This window comes from Phaethon lepturus, unplaced genomic scaffold (assembly GCF_000687285.1).
Source record: "Phaethon lepturus isolate BGI_N335 unplaced genomic scaffold, ASM68728v1 scaffold50039, whole genome shotgun sequence".
Classification (NCBI taxonomy): Eukaryota; Metazoa; Chordata; class Aves; order Phaethontiformes; family Phaethontidae; genus Phaethon; species Phaethon lepturus.
In genome coordinates, this window is record NW_010566673.1 from 1 (window position 1) to 22,069 (window position 22,069).

The window sequence follows — 22,069 nt, forward strand, 5'->3', positions numbered from 1 at the left end:
TGGCAAGCTCCTCCGCCAGCTCCCTCAGTACTCTCGGGTGGATCCCATCAGGTCCCATAGACTTGTGGGTGTCTAGGTGGTTTAGCATGTCCTTAACTGCTTCCTCCTGGATTATGGGCGGGTTATTGTGCTCTCCATCCCCAACCTTGTCCTATCTGGACACCCTCAGGTCCTTTCCAACCCAAACTATTCCATGATTCTATAACGGTTTTCTGTTCTGCAACCCAGTGCTCCTGATGGTTTCCTGTTTTCAGAGGGGCCCAGACGTTTCCCACCGTGTATAAATATTGCCCTGTTTCCCCTTATCATTATACAGGGCACCAACAAATGCAGCAGGTGTCTTGGATTTACGGTTGTGACTCCTCAGTTTCATATTTAAGTATTCATTTAAACTGATGTGATCTTTTCTGTGGAAGTCATTCTCTGCTGTGGTCTACCTTTTGTTGCATTGCATCATGATAGCATCAACAGTGATTTTAATATTGTATAAGTTTCAAGGCCTTCTTTGATCTACGTATGTGAGCATCACCTGAAAATAACCATAAAGGACATAGTACATTTTGCTTATCTGAGTAGAAATGAGAATCAAGATACGTAGTTAGCACAATCTGTTACTTATTTTGAATGGATCATTAATGAGGTTTTTTGACAAATAGTAGAGTTTTTTCCATTTTTAAATTAGACAATGGAGAAGGAAAAAGAAAAAATAAATGAAAGAGAAACAATTTTCTTATAATTTTTCTTTTGTAATTGGATGACTTTCTTCAGTGCTGTGTGATTATATTTAATTAATGATCTCAAACTTTGTTATGCTCTTTGTTAATGCTAGTCATTGTGCTGGCCGTGTGTCTGTTAGTTTCCTTGGGGGAGGGGAGGAATATTCCCAATGTGATGATCCTTTGTTTGATGCAGAAATATAATCACATTATGCATCTTGAGAACACACTTTCCTTCTTTGTTAATCGTATTAGTCAGATGATTCACCTTTGTTATTACAGTTTTATAGAGTTGTAGAGTTTAACGCTGGCAAAGATGATGCAAACACAGCGTGCCCCCTGTGCAGCCCAGCCCAGTGGTCACTGAGCCAGTGTGGAGGTACCCCGTAGCTCCGAGCCGTTTCCAGCGTGCTCCACTGGGCTACGTCTTACCACTGGCCAAAAATTGCTTCTGTTTTCTGCCTGTTCAGAAGTGTTAGATCCTATTGGGCTGATCTCTGCTCTTATGCGCACAGTAACAGCAGCACGCTAAATTCCATTGGATGACATTATTGAGGTATATTTAGTTTCCTTATTGAAATGCATATATGTTCCCATTTAAATTATGAAGTATTTGAAATGCCTTGCTGAAAAAATGGGAAGACAGTTTTACAACTGTAAAACTCCAGTAGCACTATTTCTAGGATACTTTTTTCTCAGGAAATAAATGTTCAATTATAAATGCTCATCCATCTCAGACGTCCCCAATCATCATCTCTAATGCACAGATCTGACTATAGTAACTTGCCCTCAAATATCTCCGGAAGCAAAAATCAGGAGACTGGTTTCACTGGAGAGCATAATTCCTCTGCAAAGAGCAAGTACACCACTTGTTCATAACATTGGTGACTCCTGCTTCTGAAAACAGTGGAATTTTCTGGTGGTTCAATGATGCAGTTGGAATTATTGTCAAAATTACCATGTGTGCTAAGTCAGTAAATCTGTGAAGGCATTTTACCTGGCTCTTAAGTCTTGAACACCTGACAGTAACTCTAATAATAGCACTTTAAAAGGTGCACACTGAATAACTAGGCAATAGGCGTCACTGATGTTAAAAAACACATAGCCGGGTTGTATTTAATATTTGTAATGAAAAGTATATTGGATACTGGGTGCTTGTAGCATTTTAATCTATTCAACAATATATTGGACAAAATATGTTTTACAGAACATTGATCGCTGAGAATATTTCCCATAATTTGTCTGTGACAGATAGTACTTCCTGAAGAAACCCGGATGAATATGTAACTCTTTATAAATTACTCCCAAATTAGGAGTTTAAAAAAAAAATGCTAGATCATCTGGAATAGAGGCCTGAAGCACAGCATGCAGATAACAGGCTTTAGGAATGGCTGCCTGCTTTCTTCCCTAGCAGACGTATTTCTGCAGTGGGTACCAGGAGAGCAGGCTGGGTAGTAGCTGGGTGTAAGATACTGTGTGACCTGTGGTTACAGGTTTTTTTTTCCTTTGGCCAAGCTTTTTGGATGGACACGGTGATGGGCCACTCACGCAGCCTCAAAAAGTCTCCACGGTTTGCATCCTTCACCGGCAAAGCGCCCTGACAGGGTCTGCATGGTTAGTGCCTCCAAGCTGAGCACCTCAGTGCTGAGGAGGGAGTAGACATGGTCTCTCAGGTTGGAGAGCCTGGAGAATTAATGGGAAAAATGAAAAGAGCCTGATCCAAAGTCCTTTGTTGTTTTTTTAAATTCCTTTTTCATTGATTTTTGTGAACTGTGAGTCACATCCATACTGCCTGTTAGATGATATGTTGGTCCAATGACTGACAAGACTGCGGATCTTTCTTCTTTTGAAATCATTGGCCAAGGCATTCACATAAATCATGGATTTTATTGAAACTGCAATTAAAACAAATCAGGCTTAATGCACACTGAAAGCCTTAGTAATTAGTATACAGGTGAATATTGAGGAAAAAGCAGAAGCTTAGCCATCCTTCCAAGCAAAACTGAAAAAAAAAAAAAAGAACTGCGTATATAATCGAACAGCATGTGAATATTAATGCACAAAATCCTCCGAGTCCCTAGTTCCCTGATGCAATTATTTTCTATTCATATTAATTGTTCCTAGCAGATGACATTAATGACTTTGAGTTAAAATGCGTGCAAGGGAGGCCTTCAGCAGATCAATGCTGTTTAAAAATAGGGTCACTTTTGCAATCATTCACTCAAGGTGTAACAGCTTGTAAATAAAACAACTTTAACATGTTGATTGATTTATAAATGTTAATTTTGTAGTTCATTTTTATGCTTTTTCCTGAAACCTGTCAAACTCTATGGATAGTAGTGTGACTCGTGTTCATTTGTCATTGTTGCATGTGAAATAATGATAAGTTGCAAAACAGTGACTAGAAGAAAAAGTAGAGTTTGTTTTGGATGAAGAATGATCTGTTCTGCAGACAGGAAGTCCTGCACAAAGTAATCACAAATAGCACCATTTCAAATTAGAACAAATCCTCTTTTACCTCAGGGTCTTCATTTCCCTTGAGATTTAACAGCAGAGTTTGGAGTTTTAAAAATGCTGATTTGCTGCATATTTGACAAATGCTTACGCTTTGCTCATTCCCTTCTGCTCCCCCAGAAACTCCATTCACGCATCTTAGACCTCTCATCTGGGGATTTGCTTTCAGAAGTAGAACGAAACAGAAGCCTGATGCAATCTCGAACTGCTGATGCTCAGATTCACGTGAGTTTTTGTGCTGTCCTTGTACCTCTCATTTGGAACCCTCCTTTTAGCTTCTGAAGTCTGATGTCAGGGATGAGCTGTAAAGCTGATCTCCGAATTGAAACACTGTTGAGTCAGATAACAATACTCCTTCTTACTTCTGTTCTCTGAAATTCAATATCGTGTCCTCAGTTGATATAGTAAGCAGATAGTGTCACTCTGTGCAAAAAAGCGTAAATCTTAGCAGTGTCCCTAAGAAACCTTTTTGGGTATTGATTACATCTCAGAATCTCTGAGAAATAGTCAAGGCGCTTTTTATTAAAGCCCATACACCATATTATTCATCCTACTTTTATGATATATTATGTATGAACTTTTAAAAATTCATAGGGTCTGCATATTTTTTTCAGATGGGGTTAGCCAGTGTGCTTATTTGGCAAAACGTTAGCCAGTGTGGCTTTCATGTTGTCAAAGAGAAAAAGTAGCTTTAAAAACAAAAGTCACATAAAGATAGAGGGAAACAAAGAGGACAAGAGCAGAACATTGAACCTGTGTGTGCCTTTGATCTTGAAGTATAGTAGTGTCAACAAAAATGTAATCTCCTTTGTAATACATACTTTAATGAAAAGGCATTGTTTCAAATGTTCACAAAAATGCTAACAACCCTTTGCATGATATGTAATTAAGCCTTCAGGTTAGGTTTTTCTAATACAGATTTTTGTGTCTTTAATAGTCTGATTCTTTCAATTTTCTGTGATTTCTAGCAAAAATTATGTATTTAAATTATAATACTATGTTCAGGACTTTTTACTCTAATTTTGTTAAAGGTAATGACTTAAGAGTCATGATTACAAAAATTTAAAATTTCACCATGTCAGTTAATAGTTGTATATGGAAGTTAAGTATATTTAATTAATGCATCAGAAATATATCATTCAAAGTACTTTCTTGGATAATTTAGACAATAAAGGTAAGTTGCAGAACATTCCACTCTCTCTTTAGTGATCTGAATGCATCTAGAAATTGGGTAGATATCCTACTTCAGAATCTGTAATGGCATGATATTTTTTGCACATTTTCTCATGTCTTAAACAATAAAGATCATTACAGTAATATACTGTTCTTTTGGTTTGCTTAGATATCTCAATTTTTTCCCATGCTAAAACTGTAGGACCAAATGCCTTTCTCCTCTCTTTAGGTGCAAAGGAAACAAAGGGAGGGGACGGAAAGGCTCTCAGATTAGCTGAAGATGACAGGAAGGGAAGGCAGTACTTGTCAGTGTGCTGTGATCTCCTCTTTTCTCCTACAGGAGATTCTTATAGGAACGGATTTTACAGGCATCATTCCCTTAAACACTATGATGGCTGGGACATAGCCTAGTATAAAGGGCAGAAATTTGACATGACATGTTTTCCCAATGCCACAGCTGAAAGGCAACGAAATAGCCAGAACAAGCAGGTGCTGCCATTGGCCTCTATACAGTCAACCTTACAGGGAATGACGCCGTCATAGCTGAGGAAGCTGATGAGAGAAGGTCTCCCACGGGAACAACAATGTCAGAAATAAAGAGTCATTTGTCTCAACAAAGCAAGAAAGTCTGTTTCAGAGCCAAAACCACAGGCATCAGTCTGCCTCTGATGCCGAAAGATGTATTCTTCCCAGAGCCAGTGGATTTAAAGGCTATTCCTCCTGCATCCATTTGATTTCCTAGGAGGACATGTACCAGTAACTCCCAGAGGTGAAATGTGCTCTTGCTACCTCTAAATGATTTTCCCATTCATAGGTTTCACCTGTGACAGAGAATAATGATTTGCCCTGTAGTTACGTTTGTCAAAAACAGAACATTATTATGTCAGTTGAGCAATGAGCAGTTGTACTGATGAACTCCTCAGCAGTAAAAATTCCGCTCTCTCCCATTTAACTGAAAAAAGGTTCAACCCTAGTAGTCATAAATGGGAGGACATAGGGGAATAAATGGAAGAAATTAGCAGAAGTCCAATAAACATGTTAGTGTATGAGAAGTGCCTACAAACTGAGAATTTTTCCAGAGATTTGCATGAAGAAGCTGTGTCTACTGCATATACAGTTTTGATAATTGTTTTGTGGATTCTATAACTTTAGTTTTCTTTTGTCTTCCTGAATATAAAGGTAAAATTTTCATCTGAGCAAAATTAATTTGGCTTACATCTACATACAAAAATCAATAAATATTGTTTGAGCTTGCACAATTTTATTCTGCCTTAATGAAATCCAAAGCAAAGTTTTATGAAACAGAATCATGTTACTCTGTCTCATGTTCCTGGTAATTAAAAAGATGTTTGATTCTGTAAGGAAACTGGAGAATAGCGTAACACAATGGTGCAGGCACTTAACATTAAAGTAGCTCTAACACTGTTAGGCACAAGAGTATTAGTTTGAAAACAAATTAAAGGCATCCTAGATACTCCTACAGAGGTTTAATATTTTACCTAAAGTGCTATCTGCTCTTCATTACTCTCTTCCTCAAAGCTGGCACTTAGTCACAGTCAGCTGAAATTGCATTTGGAGAGGGGCGATAACTACACAAGTACTAAAGGCAGCCATAAAGTGTCAATAAATTGCATAAGCAAGAGGCTTCAGCTGTCTGCAAGCGACACAAAGATGGATTGTCCTACGTCAGAGAGTTTCTTAGACAAAGCTTTGAACTAGATAGGAAACCAAAATTAGACTGTAATGGAGAGATTCCATTCTCAGTGGACATTCTGGTTGGGATACTAAATTAATTTACCTTGTCCAGGGTGTACAGCCTCATCTGTTACATTGTAGGGCTATAATGCAGTTGTCAAGATGTACTTGTATTCTTACAACTTTGTTTTCCGTATCTTACTGGAGCACCCTGCTTATTTACAACGCATAATTCAAATAGACTCAGAATAATCTTTAACAAAAGAAGAGCAGAATACTGGTTAGCAAATAAAGAAGAAAACATGGAGGATTGTGGATTTTTCCCCCAACAAATGAAAATTTTAGCAATTTTAATTTAGTTCTCTGTATTAAATTCACTAGATGCTAATGGCATAATAGGGAGGTGTAAGTAGCTTACTTGCTTTTTCTTTGTCCTTCTTAATCAGGGGGAATTTAGATGATCTTTTTCCAGCCATAATATATTTCTGTTTCTTCTCATATTTTAGGAGTGCCAGCAGAATGTGAAATCTAGTATACCTGTCTTGAAATGCCAGAGTCAGTTAAATATGACAGGTCCTAACCACCTATATCCCCGGAGCAGCTGCAGTAGCAGTGAACTCTCCCTCTCAAGTGCTTGCAGTGAATATTCCAGTGGTTCCTCCTACACTTGGAATGATGGGAAGACCTGCAGCAAAAGGGTAAATCAACTTCATTTTCTTCATTTATTATCTTAAGTTAATCTGAAACAAGATTAATAGAAAAGCTGCCTATTTCGGAATTTTTTTCACTTTCTTCTCTCTTTTATATTTAAAACAGTTGTGACTAAACTCAGTAAGTTCTTTCCCCAATGTCTCCCTCCCTCTCACTCTCCCCCTTTCTAATTTTTTTTTAACAAGTTGTTTATCACTCCAATTTGCTTACAGTTTCCTCATTTATTCTGACATTTAGTCTGTCTTTCACAAGTTGTTCTTCTTTATCTTAATCCTTCCATTTGTATTGTTCTTCCTACAGGTTTTAAGTGCACTGCAGCCTTCACACCACTATGAAATCCTTTATTAAAAAAGTACATTGCTATTAATAGCAATGGATGAAATGTAATGCCCTATGCCACTTCTAAATCTTTTTACTAAAATGGTAACTTTTTATTAACAGCACTTGTGAGTAATATGTGAGTTCTATTTTGTTTTAACAGTCATCTGTGAGCTGGGATAAAAGAATAAGCATTGGTTCTTCGCTCCCAAGCAACCTCTCAAGTCCTGCAGATGATCTACCTCCAACTCGTATCAAGGAAAACCATATCTTAGAAGGGCTGAAGAAATTACAGAAGCAAAAAGTATTACTTGAATCACCTTCAGTAATATCAAAATGGGGTTACAAAGATTGCATGAACTCTAATGAAGGAATATATTCCCCTGGAGTTAAATGTGGCAGCCATAATGAACAGACTCATTGTAAGCCAATGGAAATAGGAAGTATTTGCCTTGAACATAACCAAACTTTCTCTTACGATTCAGATTCGCATGATGATGCAGATGATGACCCTTCATCCTTACTGTTGCTGCAGGAAGTACCAAGCAAAGACTGCAGGACCTATTGTAACAAATTAACTCACAGCATTTCTGACAGTCTCTTTGACTGGGATCCTAATAGGAAACATGTACCAGAAAGAAGCTCATATTTTAATTCAAAGGAAAGACCTGAAAAATTGACTAGTTTTGTCAGTGGATTTCAGGCAGAAGTAAAATCGTGCAGCAGAGCAAAGCTGCCTGAGTTACAGTTAAATCAAAGCCATGCTAATATAGGCTGGAAGGACCTTAATTTTCAGCTTTCAGATACTGATGACAATGAAGTGTTGGATGAATTGCATATAGAAAGCAGTGATGAGAAAAGTCCATCAGATTTATTATCAACTCCTTTTACTGAGAAGTATACAAAGACCTCTGACATGCTCAAAATGACTGAGAATTCTCAGTTTGTATCTACTAACAGAGAGGCAAAACAGATACCTGCTCACTCAGACATTAGGCCAAAGACATGTAATTTCATTAAACAACAAAAGGTTATAAAAAAGACCTCTTCTGAAGAGTGCATTACCGTAATATTTGATGCTGAGGATGGTGAGCCTATTGAATTCAGCTCACATCAAACTGGAGTTGTCACTGTAACAAGAAATGAAATTTCAATCAACCAGCCACAAACTAGGTCCAGTGCAGAATATACTGAACTTACACCTCAGGGAATAACTGATCTGGAGACAGGAACCAATGCTAGAAACTATACCGCTTTAGAAAGACCTGAAGATGAAACCGAGGAAAAGATACCTGAGGATAGTACAGGGGATAAAAATACAGTTGCCTCCATAACCCACAGTGAACCTTCATGCTGTGGAGAAGTGACACTGCAAAATACTCCACGACAAAAACTGGTGAAGCCAGTGTATGATGCATCATACAAGGCGAATTCAAGCTCCACTGTGCATGCAGGAATCAATCAAAAGGCAAACTTGACTAAAATACCCAGCAGAGGTAAATTTTCTCCACAAAAAACTGCGATGATGGTGAGCGAGGAGACACCTGTAGCTCAATCAGTGGGCCCTGCAACCCTTGAAAAATCACCTGCTCTGCCACCTGTAAAGCTTTCAAGATTCAAAAAGGCACAAAGTCCACCTCATAATTTTGACTCAAAAGTTGACTTCCAAGTTCCAAAGCTTCCTGCCCACCCCCTACCTGGCTTGAAATGTCCAGGCAGAGGCGACAGGTCAAAGTATCCAAAGAGTCAGAGTCCAGCATCACCACTGTTGCCTCAGCACCTTACAGAGCCTGGTGACTATGGAGAACCTCCAACCAGAGACTTTCATTGTGATTTAGCACCTGTAGAATGCCGATCACCATCCCCACCCCTTCCTCCTGGCAGGTCAACATCCCTGTTGATTCGGCCTAATTATGCTCATTCACCACCTGTAACAGTAAAGTTAGGAGGAGCTGATCCCAGTGAATCAGCAAAAAATATACTGAAATCATCACCGTTAAAAGGAACTGTGAACTCTGGCTTTCATAATCAATCTAGTCATGAAATGCAAGCAAAAAGCGTATCTTCTGGGGCCAAAATTGAGTTATCTTACCTTCAAGAAAATGCAGAAGCAATTATGCAAAATAAATGCATATCTCAGCAACCCCATAGTGCACGCCAAGGACTTTCCAAAGTTTCCACAAAGCAAGTCTGCCCAAAAAACACTAATCAGCTGGGTTTCCACCGGAATCGTGACTTTTCCAACACAGATTTTCAAACAGCCAGGTCCTTTTCTGTAGGCTGTCCAACATTGGAAACAGCTTCTTCACAAGATGCATATTCCAGCAAAAAAGATATTTCCAGTGACAATGGGGTGGATCAGCCACAAAAGATGCCAAACACTCCTGCAGCAACTCCTCAATCTCATACAACAAGCACAAGTGAGCCTTCACTATCTCAGGTAAACAATTCCCCGTTGTCAACACTGTTACATGATAGTGACACTGCACATGCTACCCAAAACTCTAATGAGAAAGGAATGAAAACCCGTCTCCCTGTAGGACTGAAATTATTTGTCAAATCTCCCCAGCTTCTCCGAAAGAGCTCTACTGTACCAGGGAAGCAGGAAAAAGACAGTATCAATGCAGCTTCCAAAAGTAATGTGAGTTCAAGTAAGTACAAGCAACATGAATCTGTAAGTGTAACCACTAGAGGCGCAGCGGATGCCGAATTAAAAGATTCTATGTTTGATACCGAAGTAAAAAATAATTTTACTGTGGGATTTAGTATGGATACAGCATCACCTCATTCACATGAAAACTGCAACCTGGTGGTAGACAGAGTAGATGGATTAGAAAACAAATTAGTTAAGAGATCTGTTTCTTCTAGCAGCAAGTCGCACTTGAAGCCAGCTCTGGGCATGAATGGAGCAAAAGCTCGTAGTCAGAGTTTTAGCATTCATACAGGGGAAAAGCCATCTGCCCCTGTGACAGAAGGTCTTGGAAAAGTACGGACTCAGATTATTACAAACACTTCTGATAGAGGAAATTCTCTAACAAGGCAGAACTCAGCCATGGAAGGACTTCAAATAAAGGCCATTCCTGGTTCAGCAGTGACACCAGAGACTCTTACATATACTAAAACCACAGAAAATTCTTACTCTAGACAAGGTTCTCTTGGAAATATGAGTAGTTGCAATAGCCAGCATGGAAGCCCAAGCAAACTGCCCTTCAGATCACCTTCAAAAGTAGATTTGTTTTACAACACTTCAAAATGTGATGGAAACAAACTATTTTCTCAGAAAGATGCACGCAGTCTATCTGTCCAGAGTGAGAAAAGCACTGAAAGTTTTAAACACGAATCTGTAAGTAAAAAAAGTGTTCTGCCAGCAGAATTGGAGTTAGAAGCATCAGCTACTGTATCTTCCAAACAAATTTCATTTCAAAGCTCAGATGGATTAAAGTGTCTTCATAAACCGGAAGCAACAAAGTCACGAAGACAACAAATGTCTTTAAAGTTAGCAGAAGCCTCTGAGAAGGTTACTGATGTTTTGAGTTCACCAGCTCTACAACCTACAATAGAGGAGAAAGTCATGTTATGCATCCAAGAAAATGTGCAAAAGGGTCAGGGACAAACCAAATCTCCCACTGCAGAGACTAAACAAAAGACTGGGCCCTCTATAGCTAGTTGGTTTGGCTTTCGAAAGAGTAAGCTCCCAGCACTGAGTAGCAGGAAAACTGATGTTCCTAAAACAAAGGTAGAAAAAAAAGATGCAAAAGTTTCAGGATTTGGAATTAAGCAGGCAAAATTAGAGAGAAGAAAAGAAAAAAAGAAAACTGAACAACACTGTGAAATAGAAAATGAAATTAACAGGAAAACAGACAACGGTGACATTTTAGCTGATGTCATGGAGAGCAAATTTATGAAACCTTCACAAGACATGCCTGGTGAGGTTGAGTGTGAACAAGTCAAAGGTTCCACCACTGCTACGTACTCACCAAAAGACAGTTTTATGAAAGAGCTTTTAAACAGGTAAAACTCTGGAACACAATTTGGGATGTGTTGTACACTGTAACTTTACAGATGCTCAGATGCTAAGTTCAATGTATGTTCCTTTTAGACTAAGAATGCATAGTAGCAATCATTAGGTACACTATCAGGACCTTAATCTCTACAGGAAAAAACATTAATAATGAGATGACAATTTTGGTCATGTTACTTTGTTAACAAACCAATGGCCTTTGAAATTAAAAGCTACATCCAAGTTGATAGAAATTCAAATGATTCCAGAAATCAAGAATCTAGGCAGATGGTGTGTAAAGATAGAGGATAATTAGACACATATTTTAATGTATTCCATCTTCATGTATTGTAACCAGCAAACATATACTTGGTAACTAGTCAAAATTAATTACATTTCTAGCTACCACAACCTTCGGTCACAGAAGAACTTAGCAATTGCTATACTGTATTTTCACGTTTGCCCCACAGCAGTCCCAAATATAATATAAATCATTATATGTGAAAGACTAAATTGATATACTACCTGAAATTGCAAGTGACAGATTTGATCAAGGCTAGTTAGAAACATTTATCACTCAAAGGTCTAGAGACAGAAAGATACAGAGAGGTTACTTTAAACATTAAAGGAATGGAAAAGTAGAGTGATTGAAGAAGGGCAATGTAATTTATCAGAGGAATCACTCTCTACCTGCAGAGTTGATAAGAAAGCAGCTCAGCAGACAGAAAGTGGATCAAATAATGTTTCCTACAGGAGTGTGTCGAAGGGCAGCTCCCAGGGCTCCTCTCTTCATGGCAACTTTATCAGCTCTCAAGGAAACCACAAGAAAAACAGCAATGCAAGAGCTGATATGGAAATGCAGAATAAGACCCTGGTAAGTGCTTTAGTACATGAAGATATTATTACCTTATTTTTAACTTCTGGATGTGTTCCTTATAGCCAGTACAGACAAACAGATAATAACTGTTTATATATGATAGAAAGATTTTGTGTAGCTAGAGAATTGTGAATTAATACAAAATTTGGCAGCTTGACTGTAGGCCAGATTATACAGCTAGTCATGAAGATCCTACTGCTTCTGCTGGCAATTCAATTCCAGTGGAGATATATGCACAATGATGCTATAATCATACTGTAGTAGAGTGAAATAATAGGACCGTTTTCCTTTTTTTTTTTTTTCATTTTTTCCCCTTTCCCTGACAATTGCATGCCAGTGTTGAACATTCCTCTGAACATTATAGAAATCATTAAGCCTAAAAAGTGCACTGCTGATGGTGAAAAGGCAAAGTATTTGACCACATTTGGGAATATTTGTCACTTAAGAGGGAGTCTTTCAAAAGCAAAAACATACATTTGACCCCATGTCTCTCTTTGTACCATGGAAAATCTCCCTGTTAATGCCCTGTAGTTAGTTTTATGCTTCAGTAAGGTACTAACTATACCTGATGCTTTAATTTACCCAAAGAGTAGGAATGTTGTAATTTAGAAGAAAAATAATTTTATTTTCTGTTAGCTGCTAGATTCTGGTTACTGAAAGGTTATGTGAGTGGCTAACTTTTCTGCATCGAGAAGTGTGCACACAGAGTCTAGGATTGTAGCATAAGTCAGACTGAATGGGTTCCCTTCCTTGTGAAGCTTCTAATAATTAACCTTAGAACTTAGTGAGCAATTTCTTGCCTGGCAAGGGCCTTTCCCATATTGTTTTAAAGTCCAAGCACCAGGAAAACAGAGATGCTTTAACTTGATGAGCATTCTTTTCTCATTTCTGATACCTGTCTTGACCATATTATTATAATTATTAACAATCATCACATTTTTCACAAAATAGTCTGAAAACTTGTGCCAAATATAATACTGAACATGAAGTTGAAGCTATTACTTTTGTTGTTCTGATAAAACTGAGTTACTGAGGTACAGCACATGCAACTATTTCATCTGAGAGAATTTGAAATACAAATTTTGGGATGTGTTTCGAGAGTAAAGCACATTTCAAAAAGCTTCATAATGGGAACTGAAAAACTCTTAGCTTAGTACTGTTGTTTAGGATGCTTAAAGTATCCCACACACAGTTTCAACTTCAGGCAAGTTTGGTTTTTTACTATAATGCAGATGTCTTTCCTAAGAACATCTGCAAGGTCATTTTTTAAAACTTTTAGAACATATGCAGAATGAATGTGTTTGAAAACTTTTTCCTCCTGACTCCCGTGGTATCATCTCTTCTTTGAAAATGTGGATGTCTCCTGCATTATAAAACCACAAATTATAAGCATATCTAAGGCTGTCCTTGTAGTGTCACTGAAAGGAAAGAGAGAGAATGAAAGTCTGGAAATGTGCAATATGCAGGAAATTCAATCCAACTGATCTAGAACTTTGATAGCAAGGCAGAGCCCCTTATCAGAGCCACTCAGTTTAACTATGCCCCATTTAATATGGTCCTGACAGCTTGGGCTATATCTTCACTGTACAGAAGTACAAAAAACTCTACACATGGCTTCTACGTATTCTTTCTAACTTATTATTTTCTAATGCTGCAATAATTTGCTGCGCTTTTTGTCTGTCATTTTGTGAAGTCTTTCTAAATGCAGCAATAATAGTCATTTATGACTTGAACTATATCTTCAAGAAACACACTTCATTTTATCAGGGAACTACAAGGATTGTCCTTAATATACATAAATAATGGAGAAATGCTAATTATGCTGTTTAGTTTTTAAGGACATGTTAGTCATGGGGAAAAGGCATTACCTGTCCTATACCATACGCTCTTTTGTTCACTGGGAATCAAAGTATTTTTTGTGTTGTTTTTGAAGATTAAGTTACATTATAAGCTTCATCTTTTTGAGTTTCATATTGTGTTTTTTGTGACAGTTAATTCCTGGAAGAAATATCTAGTACCAAAACTCTGAGGACATCTAGAATAATAAGATTAAAAACGTGCTTACACTTCTTAATGCTAATTTATGAAAGAGAAATAGCTTAAGATTCCCCAGTATGTGATATTTCATCTTGTCCTCCAAACTTCTACAAGAAAAACAATGGAAAGTCTTTAAATTCAGAGTTCATGCATCTTATTACTATCATTTCCAGTTATTCTTTGGTGTCTGCTTACTTTGAAGCAGATTGCAAAGGACCGGGAGATAGCTGTGACTGAAAACAGTCGCATGTGGTAGAATGGCCTGTTGTACATTTTTTTACTTGTAAAAGGACAAAATGAATGCTTTTGGAGAAAACAGCATCAATCTTTTGAAAAGCCCTAAACTAAGAAGATTTCTTTTCTTTTTTGAACAATGCAAAGTGCATACAGTCATATGGGTTCAGTGCGGAAGCTGCTGTATTTCAAAGCTGCATGTCATATATATACTCCTTCTTTAAATCCTGACCATAACATTTTTTAACATTAGTTTTCTACCAAGTTTTTCCTTTCAAGCCTATTTAATTTTTTATGATTAAATCTCTTCTCTCATGATGTGCCAGGTAAAGACTTGGGGCACTATTATGCCATAACATATGCACCAATTGCCTCTGATTTCTGTTCATGCAAAGAATGTTATTGCTTGACTGCCACTGAATTTATGGAAAAAGCAATGTTCCACCAATGGCGGCCTTGTGCATTCACCTTCAGAGGGATACACTTCCCGTTAGTGTTCATCAAAAAAGCACTTTGCTCTAAAGGCCAGCCAACAGAAATACATAATCCTTTAGCCCACACCAAGGATATTCCACATTCTCCAACACTTTTTCATGTCCTTGGCTGGAGCTTAAGGTGAGATACAATCATTTTTGTGCCGCACTGCTTCATTTCATCTTTGTGATTTTATTACAGCCCAGTGTAATTTAGAAAAGCCATGGGCTTTACTTTGTGAGGTGAAAGTGTGGCACCAAAATCAAGACACCAGGAGTTTTGTATAGCACTGTCTGTCTGCATTCTGTGTGTTTGGGGAATACCCAGAGATCTATCGTAATATTGTGAAATGTCACATCAGCAGCACGCCACAGACCGCCATGCAGTCTGTAAATGTGAGAAATTGTCTTACCCATTATTTAATGCCAAATGATCACATACTCTGCTCTTCATTTTCCATAGCCTGAAGAGACTCATCTCAGAAGAAAAAAGAAGTAATCAAATCTCTGGGATTAAGAGATTATAAATGCACTTTTATAAACACAGAGAACAAGTCTTTCATGTCTTACTGAGGCTAGTCACAAGAGGTCAATAGGGCTACTTTTGTAAGCCAGACAAGCAGAATACATACTGTGGTCAAACATATCTCATGCAAATGATGATAAATTCTCCTGGTTTAGATTACAGAACATATTTAATGGTATTGTGAATGTGCTGCAAGTAGTTTAAAACAGCAGAGAGTGATTAACAAATAATTTAAGATCTCTGAGATATTGAAAGTGATTTTTTCTGCCATGCTGGCTTTCCTCCTCTTATCACCCTGAAAGTATCTTTATTCCTATTTGATTTATATGTCATGGCAGAAAAATATGTCCCTGGATCTGAGTTATGGACACTGATGTCATGTTATGGTGGAAGTTTTCACAGTATGCTAGGCGGATACTCAGATTATATATACACTTGGGAAATAGAAGTGCAGAAGAACAGAGCAACAATATGCCTTCATCTGAAAAATAGAATAACTAGTGGATTTGAATAACTCATACAGGCTCTTAGTGTGCACTGCATTCTTAAATTAAGTTTTTCTCTGTTTAGTTAATAAATGCTTTTAAACAGAGGTGGAAGCAAAAATGCCAAAGTTCAGTTTTTGCAAACTGAACTAGAGCAATACCACAACATCACATATTAAGTTCACATTTTTTTTTAGCATAGAATCTGGAACATGGTATTTCTAGAGAGAAACAAATAAGAGGTCAGGAGACCTGAGCTGCTTTTTTTTTTTTTTTTAATGCAGAAAAAGACTTTTTCTTTTGAGGAAGTGCATCTTCCAAGGGTATTTTTTCACTGCTGTATATTGTGACTTTGAATGAAGTTAAAGTTGTTATCCTCAGATATCGTTCATAGAATGAGACAGGCTGTATAATTCCATTCTTAGCTGCCCTGTAACCTCACTCTGGTTTATTTCTGAAAAGATATTCTGTAGTGATCATGAAGCAACATAAACAGAGTCACAGATGTTCTTCACTTTTGTTGTTGTACTATGTACAGGCTAAAGTAGTCACAGAAAACCTGCAAGAAGAAGAGGAGGACACCATGACAAGGACTACATGTCAGAGTCATGTGATAGGTACAAAATTATATTTTACACTGGATTTTATTGCTGTCTCAGTTCTTGGAAAAAAAAACGTGTTTAATTCTCATTACTTTATTTGTTTGCCCACCTCATGTCAGCTTTAGCATTCATTTAGCTCTGTTCCTGGATAGCCAGACTTCACCAGCCATATAAAAGATGAGTACATACCATTAGCAATTGTGGATCAGTGCAATGCTTGACAGAAAGGATTTGGAATCTGGCTATGAAGATCATTTTAGCCTCCAAAACTAGTGGCTTAACGGGAGGGTTGTTGGGCATGATACTTTCAGTATGAATAATACTAATATACTGTAATTCTGTCATCTGGCCTTGAATTAGTAAAATTCAGAATAAAATTCTGAATAGCAGAATAATTACTGTGTTAAACTAAACCAGAAGGAGTAGCAAACCAGGTGTCTGTTCAGAAGACCTTAAAGCTGTATTGAAAATAAAGTTGCCTTTACTCTACGCTTTTCAGAAGGGTAACACCATCCGCCCTGCTTCTTGATTGGTGTGTACTAATTTTTAACACAGTACATGTTAAAATATCTAATAGGCGATGGAGGACAAAAGAGAAGTGTCTTTGGGATCTGTATTAGAGCAGTATGTCACCAATATAAGGAACTGACTCCGAACAAAAAAGGTTCTCCTTTGCAGACAGAGACTGCAGCAATACTTAAAATCTGATTCAGTGTTTTCATTCAGGTTAGTGATTTTGCTAGCCAGAAGATCTTTCATTGCACTAATACTGTAAACCCAGAAAATGGGGCCAAACAGAGGTATCATGTCAAAACACATTTCTCTTTGGGGTAGTAAGAAAATGCTTGCATACTTTATTAACTTGTACATCCTTTTCAGTCCCAAATTCAGCCAAATAAACTCTGACTGTCTTACTTGCAGAAAAGATCCCTAAGCTCTTCCCTCTCTAAGAACCCAGCCATAACGTGGCTTTGTTACAGCAACTAAATAACAAGAACTTTGAACAATGCAGTGTAAGACTCTCAGGGGATTCTGTGAGTGGGTGAGCATTAGCCCTGAAAAAGAAACAACATGCTCCTTACTCTGTGAATAAAGGACTTGCTTCCTGTTACTAGAAATTGCCCAAAAGAGAATAACTCAATTATTTTTCCTTAGACTGAAATAATTATTTTGCCTCTGCCCCAAAATTCTCAAAACTTTTACTTTGAATTGATGTGAAATGTTTTGGTTTCATTTTTTAATCCAGATACTGAACAAGAAAAAAGAGCTATTTGCAGAGCTTTTTTCTGAAAAGACTCCAGTGCTTCCTTAGTGTTCATCAGTGTAATTGGTAGTTGTGGCTGAGACCTAATTGCTATATATTTTGATATATTACTTTGTTATTGTGTCCTATAATATGTCATTCAGGTGGCTTTTGAGGGCTTTAATATTTTGCTCCTCCCACAGGCACCAAATCTGAGTCTCTGACAGGACATAGTGGTTACGGAGCAGGTTGGTTGGCATTCCCCAAAGTCAGACTTCTGTAGTGCCTTGGGTTCACAAGGCCCTTGGTTAGCTGGGAGAGGTCATCACTGTGGTTCCAGCCCTCCTGTGCACCAAAGGCCTTTTTTGCAAAGACCTTTTTCTTCACCTTTATCAGGGCTGATGATATGGATAAAGTGACAGGCAGGTCTGTGGCCCAGGTCTCTACAAGACCTCGGTATGTAGTGCTACAGAGATGCCAGGCAGTGCCATCCTTGACAAATTCCTATAGCTCATACAAAGACCTTTCCATCGTATGAATTATACCAATTACAAAAGCATCTTTTTTCCCCTAGACAATGCCATCTCTTAAAGGCTCAACAGAGGATGCCAGCTATCCCTGTTCTGCCTTGTCAAACCATCTAGAATAACTCAAGGAGTTTGTTCTGCGGATCTAGTTGTTAATGTCACAAAACTCTTTGATGATGGGAGACGTTATGTGCAATAGGTAGTATTGGCACAGTAAAAATAATAGAAGTTCAAGAAAATGTTAATATTAGTACAGCGAGTCCTAATGGAGAATGTACCAGTCATTACTTATTTCAGCAGGTAGAAGCGTGGATCAAAGTGCACTTCTTGAATACTCCTAAATCAGTATCTTGCTGTATTTATACCACTCTCATCAGGCTATGTTTTATCTTACATTGGTATTTTTCCTGCTTATGCCCACATTGCTCTTTGTGGATAGCAAGCTTTCCTAGGTCTCATTCAGATTCTTTTATCAAATTCCTTGACGGAGGTTCTGGCATTTTTCTGATACAAAAGTTTTTCCTAGAAGGATACTGATTTTTTTTCAAGACTGAAATTCTATGCAGTTTTAAGAAACTTTAATTTGGAACATTTCATATGTCAGCTTGTGATTTTTAGTCAAAACCATACGCAAGGAAGGACTTGTGAAGGTAATAAAGATCTTGTTGGTATGGAGAACTACCTGAGATGCAAGCGTGCCAAATTTGGCTTTCTTTTTTATGAACTCCTAAGCTTCTGGTTGTCAGAAGCATAAGGGAATAATACAGGAAGGATGGCTCTGTAAATGCTATGCCTCACTGCCATCAGACACCTAATAGTGAGCCAGCTCCTTAGCCTGATCAAAGAGGGCAGTTGCTCTGTCCCTTGAGCAGTTCATGTCCTGGTGGAGACTTTTAGTCTGTTGTTTTCATGGAACAGTTTCACAGTGTTGGGAGTTCTGGCAGAACAGGAACATCTCTGAAATCTTGAAAACTTCAGTGGGCTGTAAATTCATTTCTTAATGCATTCTTCACCATCAGTTGTTTTAAGAAAACAAAGTTCACTGTGGTTTTGTATCTGTACTTTAATGAGTTTATTCTACTGGTATTGATCTAAACTGTTAACAAAATAGAGCTGAATGTATAGGGGACTTAGAAAGGCTATGATTAAGCAGGGAAGATGTTATTTACTATGGTAAAGCAATAATAGGAAAAACACATGTTGCTGTAGTTGTCACTGTAAAATACCTAAACTGACATCAGTTCTGCCCAGTTAGTTAATAAACAAGATACATATAACTGAACAGTCTTCAAGGTTGGTACTATGTAAGACAGTGCTGGTTCATCACTTTCTAATAATGAGATACTCCTGGGTGTCTTAAACAACAAACATGTAAAATGCCAGCTGCTAGGTTTTTAATTTATTGTTAGTTGTTGATCTAAACAAATGTAAGTATTTTGCTGACTCTTTGGATCTGCTAAATTGAAAAAATCTAAGAATGCACAGTAATATACAATTTCCCTTCTAGTATACCTGTATCTCAGGAACACATGATCATTTCCATAGGAAGTGTTCATTTGTATTGTGCTGTATTGTACTTAAACATATATTTAAAACATTTTTTAAAGTATTCAAAAATATGTTAAACCCTGAATGTTTTTACTGTACTGTCAGTGAGAATGCCAAATGTGGCCCTGGCAGCAGAGATGCTATGTTGTGCTCCCACATCCTATAGACAGGAGACCTAAGAAACCACAAGTATCACTTTCAGATCCAGTCATCTTCAGAGCTCCTTCCTCAAGCCCTTTGCAATAAAATAATTGGGTTTTGAAAGAGTGATGAGGTGGGAAATGCTAACGTACTGGATAAGAAGGACATGATAAAAAGGTTGACTTTCCCTTTATGTTATGAGAGAATCCCCAGCTCAGACAGGTACAGCATGGTCTCCAAGTATTTCTATAAATAAAATTATTTTATTGAACGCAAAGACGATGCGTCAAGCTCTTGACAGTATTGGTCCCATGTAAACATAAAAAAGCCTTCATTTTACAAAGAAAAAGAATTCTATTTCCCTGAAGGGAGAAGAAGTGTCAGTGTTTGTCTTTAATTCCTCCGTTGTTACAGTGGCCAAAAAAATGACAAGACACCTACAAATGACACCTTTGCATAGAGAAATTAATAATTGGACATCTTGAGGAAAAAAAAGCATTTGTGAGAAAGTTTAATGTTTCATATTTCATGTACTGTTTCAAATTAGCAGCCACTCCTGGAAAAGTGTGATTGTATTAATTATAATGCATTAAGAGTTTTCATTGATAAACAGCTTCAAGGGAAAAGCCAAAAATCCATGGCACAAGTAAACAAATGCTAATTACTGAAGAATTCAATCTTGCAGACAACTTCACATGATAATATGGTGTACAGTAAGTCATACCAAAGACAGTTTCCTTGATTATAATATTCAACTGTAAGTCTAAAATACAGGCACTTTGAAGAAGCAAAAGTATTTTTGGCTATACAGGTTATACACAAATTAAAAGGTTCCTGACCTTGTTTTCTTTTTAGGCATCTCTCTCTCTCTCTCTCTCTCTCTCTGTAATGAAGAGGAAAGTTAGTCATAATTAATCATATCATTCTTCATAGTGTTGATATAAACCTATATTGATGCTGAAGGAAGAAAGACTGAGTGTGCCACTTTCTCAGACATCAACACTTTGGTGATTTACTAAACCCCGTGTTTGAAAGATGCATGATAATAATTTCTCTGGGTCCAGTTTCCTTTTCTCTTTCTCACCCCTAATGGGTGACAAATTTGCTAGAGAAGCGAGTCAACATTGAATATGCTTTTTGCTAATGATATACTCAAGCTTCACACAAAACACCATCTCAGCCTGTATTCACCAGCCTAAATAGGCTGATGAGAGGTGTCTGAGAAGGTTTCAAGTCTATTCTTAAATTTATAGTCAGGTTTCAATACAAAGAACAGGGATTCTTTATTTTGTCACAGATATTTCTATGTGTAAATATGTTTATTCACCATAGTGGATTTCCAGTGGTCATTCTATCCTTAGCAATTCCTAAATGAATCAAACAGGCACTTCTGTTGTAAAGCACTGAAGTTCAGGGAGTACTTGAAAGCATGGACACTTCGTCTAAAGGAATTACTTTATTGAACTGCAAACGTTTTGCTTTCAAGTGTTATCTTTAATATGTCACTGACTGAACTAAAAGGCCAGATTCATTCTTTAATAAAAGCCTGTTGAGCTTTGACATCAGAGACATCACTGCAGGTAGGTTTTGTCCTTGGAATGACATCACTGGGAAAAATAAAATCAATTAAACAAAAATCTGAACAGAACTGAAGTTTGCTTGAGCATTGTGGGCACTCTAAAGAGAAAATACCTAATTATGCCAAAATCGGTAGTAGCAATCCAAAATATATCTGGGTGTTGTTGGTGCTATCTGCTCCACTGGAACCACAAGATACTACATACTCTCAGAGTACTGAGAGAGCAGGTGAAGGAGCTTGCGAAGCCACTCTCCATCATTTAAAAGAACCTAAAAAAGCCACTCTCCATCATTTATCAGCAGTCCTGGTTAACAGGGGAGGTCCCAGAAGACTGGAGGCTTGGCAGTGTGACGCCCGTCTACAAGAAAAGCCAGAAGGAGGATCCTGGGAACTACAGGCCTGTCAGCCTGACCTCTGTCCCGGGGAAGATCATGGAGCGGTTGGTCTTGAGAGTGCTCACAGGGCATCTGCAGGACAACCAAGGGATCAGGCCCAGCCAGCATGGGTTCATGAAAGGCAGGTCCTGCTTGACCAACCTGATCTCCTTCTATGACCAGGTGACCCGCCTAGTGGATGAGGGAAAGGCTGTGGACATTGTCTACCTGGACTTTAGTAAAGTCTTTGACAGTGTCTGCCACTGCATTCTAATGGAGAAACTGGCGGCTCGTGG

The 22,069-nt window shown here is 37.9% G+C and overlaps 1 protein-coding gene across 1 annotated transcript; it reads left to right on the forward strand.

The window, feature by feature from the left end:
* Window positions 1-3,287: 3,287 nt before the first annotated feature.
* On the forward strand, window positions 3,288-16,376 carry NCKAP5 (NCK-associated protein 5; the record flags this gene model as incomplete). The annotated part of the gene is made up of 5 exons (XM_010295553.1): window positions 3,288-3,455; window positions 6,605-6,796; window positions 7,291-11,138; window positions 11,824-12,001; window positions 16,298-16,376. Coding segments are annotated over exons 1-5 (4,465 nt in total), but the record flags the coding sequence as incomplete, so codon positions are not given.
* Between the last annotated feature and the right edge of the window lie 5,693 nt (window positions 16,377-22,069).